The sequence below is a fragment of the Vigna unguiculata genome, chromosome 5, assembly GCF_004118075.2.
Source record: "Vigna unguiculata cultivar IT97K-499-35 chromosome 5, ASM411807v1, whole genome shotgun sequence".
Classification (NCBI taxonomy): domain Eukaryota; kingdom Viridiplantae; phylum Streptophyta; class Magnoliopsida; order Fabales; family Fabaceae; genus Vigna; species Vigna unguiculata.
The window spans coordinates 13,319,765-13,328,010 of NC_040283.1; the positions used below are offsets into that span (position 1 = coordinate 13,319,765).

General features: G+C 33.3%; 1 protein-coding gene across 1 annotated transcript; it reads right to left on the minus strand.

The window, feature by feature from the left end:
* Positions 1 to 907: 907 nt before the first annotated feature.
* On the minus strand, positions 908 to 3,417 carry LOC114183656 (laccase-17-like). The gene is made up of 6 exons (XM_028070744.1): positions 3,275 to 3,417; positions 3,010 to 3,161; positions 2,677 to 2,921; positions 2,465 to 2,593; positions 1,396 to 2,370; positions 908 to 1,284 (listed from the first exon to the last, which is right to left on the minus strand). The coding sequence occupies exons 1-6, from the start codon at positions 3,377 to 3,379 to the stop codon at positions 1,154 to 1,156; spliced, it is 1,737 nt and encodes a 578-aa protein (XP_027926545.1). The 5' UTR covers positions 3,380 to 3,417; the 3' UTR covers positions 908 to 1,153.
* Between the last annotated feature and the right edge of the window lie 4,829 nt (positions 3,418 to 8,246).

Below are 8,246 nucleotides of genomic sequence, written 5' to 3' on the forward strand. Positions count from 1 at the left end.
AACTAATTATTTTGCGACTAAAATTTTTGTCGCTATTTATTATCACTAGCTAATTTGATTGCTAAAAGTGTTAGCCACCAATTTTACTCACGTGGCTAAAATGTTTTTTTTTTCTGGTAGTGATAACATATTCTTTAATTCCATAAACAAGTAACTTCAGCGGATACTCAAATCCATTACTTGCAAATATCTAAGAAAATTATTCATTTAGTATCTTTTAAAAATTTTACGCCTACACATATTCGAAGCACGACTTTCTTTACCATTCACATGGCGTCAAAGCATTTGAACCAGTTGGTTGTGGAAATTTTGGGACTCATACTGATGTATTTTAGTGATTTGATAAGCCAAACGCATAACAGTCGATAATATCTGTAATATCTCAGTTTTTGTGTGATAAGCATAATTAACTGTTTTGAAAGGAGAATGTTTTGTAAGAATATTCTTGGTACCGGTATCACCACTTGTAAGAACAAAAATCTTTGATAGAATTCCTTTAATTCCGAATTCTTAGTTTTGATGAGTTCTATTATATGATTAGAGCACCCGTATTCTTTCATATTTATATATTATTTTTTGCTGATAAAAAAAATTCAATTGGTGGAATCCGAAGTGACCGAATGTCCAGTTAGGAATTTCCTAGAATCGACTTTAATTTCTATCAGTCATGAACTGAAAAAACCAGCTAGTCATATGTGTCATCCAATTTATAGATTTGTTTAGCTTCATGTATGACTTACTTTTATTATAGACCATGACGTACTGTAATTGTACAATGAAGGATATGATGAAATGAATTAATATATCACCATTTCCCTTCGACCCTTTTTCTTTTCTTGTTATACTAATTTTGCTGTAGCTTAATATTTGCTCGCTAACAACATAATAACAGGGAAATAATCACACATTTAAAATAAACAAATTCTCATAAGAAAATTTCTTTCATTTGAATTAATTACAGTGTGATTTCATAATTATAAATAAATCTCTCCTCTTAAAGAAAGGGAAAAATTCACACTCAACTCTAGTCAATCCTCAACTCATTTCACGCAAAAATTAAAAAAGTAAAATGCAACTGGTTAGAAGCAATTGCGCATGTGGAAACAAAAAAGGAGGCAGAATGATGAAAGAAAATGAAGAAATGTAGGGTCCGTTAACATTTGGGAAGATCGGCTGGTGGTGGAAGCAGCTTCTGATTTGGGAGTTTTCCGTCCAAGACAAGCCAGGCCATCTTAAGACCCCAGCTTGTGTGCACTTCCAAATGACAATGCATGAACCATGCCCCTGCACACATCAATTTTCTTACTTTTCTTCCTTTTCAATATTTTTATCATTTCATCAAAATGAACCAAAATACTTTTTGTGCTAGAATGAAAATTTAATGATGCAACCAACCTGGATTATCTGCCAAGAATCTGATAGCAACCCATCCACCGGAAGGAACACCAACCGTGTTTCTCTCAACGGGATCAACAAGATTGAAGCTTTTTGGGTCCTTATTTGGGTCATAGTTCCCAAAACCTTGACCGACAACAAAGAAGTTAAAGCCATGCAAATGGAGAGGGTGACTCTCAGCACCGAGAATGCTGGTGTCCTGCATCACGAGCTCTACACTGGTGTTGAAGGGAAGAACCAGCACCTTTGTTCCGTTGCTGACCATGGTGTTGTTGGGAGGGGTGCCAGTGTAGTTGAATGGAAGCAATGGTTTGGTTGGAAAGTCAGGGGTGTAAACTCCATTGGATTGCCCAAAGAAGTGTGCTTGAAGAAGAGCAGTGGTTGGTTGTATGTAAGAAACATTGTTAACTGAAGCTGAAAACTTTGTTGCATTGGTGGGTCCTTGACAAGTTTGGTTCTTCTGGCAGGGAGTGGTGCCAAGGCCTACTGTGAAGAAAAACTGCTTATCTACTTTCTGGGGAACATTTGCAGGAAACTGAGGGCTTGCCAAGCTGCGGAGTTTGTTGGAGAATTTTGTGGCAAAAGAAGTGTCGTTGAGTGCAGGGAGAAGAGGTTTGAGGAGGGGAAGGTTTTTAAGTGAAGCAGATGAATGATGAGTATTTGGTGGGGTTTTGTATTCCAAAATGGCAGCCACAGTTGAGTTGTCGAAAGTGCCAAGGCCAGTGGCGTATGGTCTGGCAGTCATGAGGAATGTGGCGTTGGGATAGTGAGACTTTGTTTTCAGAAGAACATTAGTGGTTTGTCCAGGAGCAATCAGGAGGGTATTGGTCGTGAAAGGCTTCACGTAAACTGCATCTGCTTCAACAACTGTTACTGTGTGATTCGCAATGCTGAAAAACAGCTCATCGTTCAGTGCCGCATTGATGAATCGTAAAAGGTAAGTCTTCCCCGGCTTCACCTTCAGCTTGAATGTATCTGTCAACAGTGAGATCATACAAAGAATCAAGACATTGAACTGTGATGATTATTTAATTGTTTTGTAAGATTTAGATTGATTAGAATGTGATACCTTTGTGAGAGCAGTTATACAATGGCCCTGGAAGTCCGTTAATCGTGTAGGCGTCAGAGACATTTGGGCCTCCACCCGTTTGCAATGCTTGTGCTATGACTGCCTCGGGATCTGAATTCCACCATTCTCCTGAAAAAGATATCATGTGAAAGAGCATGATTAGCTCATGCAAGTTATGAAAAGGGTACTGATTTGTATGGCAATTTGCTCACCAAACAAGATAGGAACTTCCTTGTGGGGTTTAGGAAAAGGGTATTGAGAATTGAGTTTGGGAAGAATGATGAGAGGACCGTAAAGACTTGCTCTTAGCCATGAAATATGAGCATGCCAAAACAGTGTTCCCCTTTGGCCACTAATGGTGTAATTGTAAACATAACTTTGACCACTTTGGATGGGGCATTGAGTCACGTATGCCGGTCCATCGGCCCACCCGGATCGAAGCTGTCGAATGCCATGCCTGGTTTTCAAACAAACCCAATCATATGCTAAGGTCATACAATACAATTATTGTTGTTTTTTGATCTGAAAACACAGTTATTATTTACCAGTGAATGGTGATGTTGTCGGGCACATGGTTGGTGACTTTGATGAGAAGACGGTCTCCCTCCCTTGCCACAATGCGAGGTCCTGGAAACTGCCCGTTCACTGTCACCATGCTCTTTGTGTGGCACAGTCTTGTCACATTTTGGTGCCTTATCTGTGTCACCACCACAATAATTCAATTTTCTCACTCACAGAGACAACAACAGAAAAAACAAAAAACACAAGTCAATAATAAAAGATGGTATAACGAGTGCTGTAATGTAGTACTTCAAAATGGTAGTGTCTGGTGCTGCCACCCTGAGAAACCTCAAACATGCAAAATATGACGAACCACAGAAGGAAAACTGGGATTTGAACAAGCGAAAAACCCATGTTTCGTAAAGTTTGTAGTGAGAACTGATGAAAAATGGGAGAAGACGGAAGTGCATATTTATATCAGTGTTCTGATCTGATTAGGTGGAATAACATGACCTGATTGAAGGAGAAGCTGAATCAGTGTCGCTGTATTTTAACAACAATAGTTGTTAGAACTACTTAAGAGTAGTGTCAAAGCCATTCAAATTACTTTGACCCTCTTCTTCTGCATCTCCAATTCCTTAACGACACAATTTTCTTGCTGTGAATCCAATCGTATTTGACATCTGAGAGGAACTGAAGTGAACATAGAGAAGATATCATTGGTCAAATGTAACTTTCTCAACCAATATTCTTGTTTCCAAAGTAAGAGTGTTCCTATATAGTATGTCATTTTCTAAGTTCAGTTCATATATCAGTGTAATAGTTTTTTTAACCAAACATAGATATCTAATCTGCACGAAATGATTATAACCGAAATTTAATTGAAGCAATTTTCTTCAATTAGGCAGATTCGTACGTATACAGCAAGCATTAGGTTCGGGTTCTCATGTCTGCATGTAAATAGAAAACAATAAAGAAAATTATTAACTTAACATTGTTAGTTTGGTCTCTTTGTGATCAATTAATTGACTAGTCACATGCTAATAATGAATACTTTATTTATTGCCTTCATCCTAATTATTTATATTTTCATTTCATTTATTTTCCGATTGTTCTTTTACCAAATTTCTCTTCTTTCTACTTTCCATGTTTCATTTCCAAATTAACTATTTATTCAATGAAATGAAATGAAGTTTCAATATATATGTTATTCACAATAACACTTATTGTTTATGAATAAATGATTGTTTATTCTCTTATTTGTTAAAACGCCATTATTTTGTCAAAAAAAAGTTCCGATAAAAGATTTATATATGCAATCTTCTTTTCTTATTTTGAGTTTCAATATTTCATCGAGAATGAACATGGCAATCAATGTACATAAAGCAGCTACTTATATTCTAATCAAATTAATCATCATAGATATTTTACATCAACAAAAAGGTAACACAATAAACTCATAAATAATAAAAACCGATAGTAAAAAACTAGTTTAAATTATTTTTTGAAATACAAATTTTCAAACTTTTATTTTAAAATATCTTGACTATAAATAGTGTTCATATATACTATTCACATACGAAATTGTATTTCAACCTTTTGTTATTAATTATTTTTGTCTCCTATAATTTATAAGATTATCCGTTTATATAATTCAAAATTTGATTTATTTATTTCATAATTTATTGGGTTAAATATATTTTCGTTTTTAAATTATTATAAAAAAATGTGTTTGTTCTCTAAACTAGATTGTGAAGTATTTTATCTCTATATTTTGTAGAAATCATGTAAAACATTCATTTCAACAAATACTTATAGAAGTTATATTGTAATCTATTGTGGAATATTCACATTTCACATGTTTTTTTTGTACAAGAGATTAAAATATTTTATATATTAATTTTAAACTAAAATACAATGTGAGAACGAAAAATATATTTAATCCATAATTATTATATTTTATATGATATTTACGAAATTAGTTAGCAGTAAAATATTATTTTGAACATCTCGGTCATTATTTAGTTAAATTTTATGAAACAATGTATGATGCAGCTTTTAGTCTTAGTAAAAAATAAATAAAAATAAGGTGAGCCTACCTTTTCCATTTATAGTTATGGCATAGTATAGTATGTTAGTGTGTGTTGTTTGACTTGTTTCATTGGTTGAATATAGGTAGTGTTAAATGATTAAAGCTTCAATGTCACTCCAATATCCTATTCCACCTCATACCCGTACCATTTCATATTCGGTTAAGTTTAAATGATTTCAAGATTAATAGATTGTGAAATCATAAATTATAATTGGTATTTGGTATTAATTATATCAAACTTTCTAGGATATTTTGACTGGGAAATGCTCTTTAGTAATAAGAAAATTATAAAAAACAAAAACACAAACATTATGCTACTTGCCGATATCTTTTCAGCAGGAGATACAAATGATCAGAAATATTATATATTTAATAATTGGAAAGCCGAACAATTGAAAGCAAAGTTTTTCATAACATATATATGTACAAAATACAATTGAAAAAAAAAAAGATTAAACGTTGATGTTTTAAAAAAAAATTTCACAAAAAGCTCATTTAAAAAAATAGATAAACAAGTATTCTTCAAATTTATTTGTACGTATAGACTCGTTTAGTAGTCATAAATCAGAATTCCCCTATCAGAAAATCGAATTCTGACATTTGAATTGATCATCTGTATCAAAAAACTTATGCTGCTCACTGTTTATAGAATATCATTTTTCATGTGTATTTAAAAAAAAAAGATTTATTTGGGAAAGAAATGTTTTTAAATATCTTGTATGATATTAAATTTTAATAAATGTACACTTTAAATACATAACACAGGAAATTTATAAATAAGTTATATACATCCATTTCTTATTTTATTGAAATTTTTATCTTTCTAAAGTTCCATTCTTTCTAAACTCTTTCAAAGATTACAGTACAATTACAATATTGACGTGTTGACAAAATATAACTCCAAGGAAATAGTGAGATAAAGATTAAATTTAAACATTTAGATTATTGATTCTATTAAGTAGTTTATTATCTACTAATTATTCAAATTTTTCTCTCTCCTTTGAGTTGTTATTTAAGGGGAGATACTATCAATGTAGTATTTAAAATGAATTACTAGAAGACTTGTAGAAAAGTTTTGAAGTGTAAAGATAAGGTTTTGCTAATATATATAGGGACGCGCTATCACCATATAAGGAAATTTAATTAGTATTTACTATAATTAGATGTTGAAATGGAAATGAAATATAATGTGGTGGTATGGATGTGTATAGTGGAATATGTTGTTGCGTGCATAATGTATATAGTCAAAATGGAAAACTACTTAAAAAATAACATCTAAAATTGTAAGAGAAAGTTGTCAAAATTTAGTAGTCAAAAGATTATTTTTCATGTATATACGGTTGTGGAAAGTTTAATGGATGATTCGAAAAGAAAGGTAATATGATTATTTGGGTATTCAAAATTGGTACGTTTGAAGTGATTGGAAAATAAGGTATATATGTCTTGTATTTGCGAAAATTTGTGTTTCTAGGATAATATTATTCAAGTAATGGTAGATTACTATCTGACTGGTAAATCTCATTGCATGCATCACATAATTTTAAGGTTTGAGCAAGAGATAGTGAGACTTACTGCCTCGGTTAATGAACAATTAAGACATAATACGCATTAAAATATTTAAAAAAAAAAGAGATGATCTTTCTTCCTTGATTTTGGTCATAATCGAGGTATAAAATTGACGTTTTTTTAATGCAAATTTTGTTTCTCTGATAACTTGTCCAATAAATCTGCAAATATATAACCAGAACCAGTCAGAAACATAACATTATACTATTCAAATAAAAAATAAGACAAAATAATTAATTTATTATTCATTACAAGATCATATCCTACCATAAATAGAAATACTATTGTACATTTGTATAATGTACTTTGCACAAGCTATCCTTAAATATTTAAGGGTTAATTATGTTTTTCGTCCCTCACCTATTGCTAATTTTTGGTTTTAGTCCCTCACCTAACGTTTGCACTATTTCAGTCCTTAACGTTTTGAATTGGATGGAATTAGTCCTCAATTTTAAACTCCGTTAATTTCAATTGACACCTGTCAAACGGAATGGCACGGATCCGGTTCTCAGTTGACTTAATTTTTTTTTGCATATGATTATTTTTTGGTAACGTGTGAGGGTTTTCCTTCTTCTTCAAAGTCTATGGCCACCACAGACAACCACCGCAACACCCACCATAGGCGTGCCTCGCCGGCGTTGGCAGCGGGGTCTCCTCCTTCGATTTCTCTCTTTTACGCGAGGGTTTGCCTCCTTTGTGCTTACTTCCGTGTGCTCTTTTCCCAGCCACCACGGCCTCCATGTTAGCCAGCGTCGTCTGCCACCAACTCCCTCGTTGGAGATTTCACAACCGAAGAACACCCTTCTCTCTTTACTGATTCTCTCCTTGTGTGGTTATTGATTGTTGATAGTGAAGAGTGATGATGGGTTCATTGGTCATGGACTCTGTTTTTCTAGTGTTGTGTTGTGTTGGTGTTGGTGTTGGAATTTTAAATGGATGATGCGTGTTGGGTTCTACTGTATGATTGGGAGAATGGAAATTGAAAAATGGAGAAGGGGGTTAAGTAATTTCTTTTACCAATGTTGAATACCGGAAATTTCTGGCTTATGAAGGGCGTGATTGCATCTTTAATAGGTTGGTATCATCGTTAATTTCAACAGCCACACCTTTTCCTTTGCTAGCCACGTTGCAACTTTGTCCCTCCTTTAAAGCTCAGCACCTGCCACAACACAAAACATGTATGAATCAAAAGAAGAACCACAGAAGCAGTAGAACATTGGGCTCTAATTTCTAAGAAATAAGTGGTGTTTCCTGCTTCAATGATCATTGCACATGTTCAACTAAACACACACAAAACAACAAAAAATAAAATTAATAAAATTAAAATGAGAAAAACAAAATCAAGCAGACCCAGAACAAAAATTGGCAAAAGATTTAATTTTTAAAATTTAAACCTTGAGAGACTTTATATAATGTAGCGAAGTGTAATGAAGAAAGACAATGGTAAGGGAAGAATATGAAGAGACATGAATAAATCTGAACAGAAACATAGTATTAGTAGTTCAGTTCTGGCTTCAAAGCAAGTAATAAAGTAAAACAGGTTCTGTTAAAATGATGGCCCCTCACACCACATTCTCTCCATGTCTCTCTGTGTTTTCAGTGTCCCTGTGTCAGTGTATGCAT

What these genes read in the sequence shown, in the direction of transcription:
- LOC114183656 (XM_028070744.1), bottom strand. Translation starts at nt 3,379, where the DNA reads ATGGGTTTTTCGCTTGTTCAAATCCCAGTTTTCCTTCTGTGGTTCGTC. An exon ending in GTATAACTGCTCTCACAAAG is followed by an intron (nt 2,371 to 2,464) that starts GTATCACATTCT and finishes CACTGTTGACAG; the next exon opens with ATACATTCAAGCTGAAGGTG. An exon ending in ATTCTTGGCAGATAATCCAG is followed by an intron (nt 1,285 to 1,395) that starts GTTGGTTGCATC and finishes TGATGTGTGCAG; the next exon opens with GGGCATGGTTCATGCATTGT.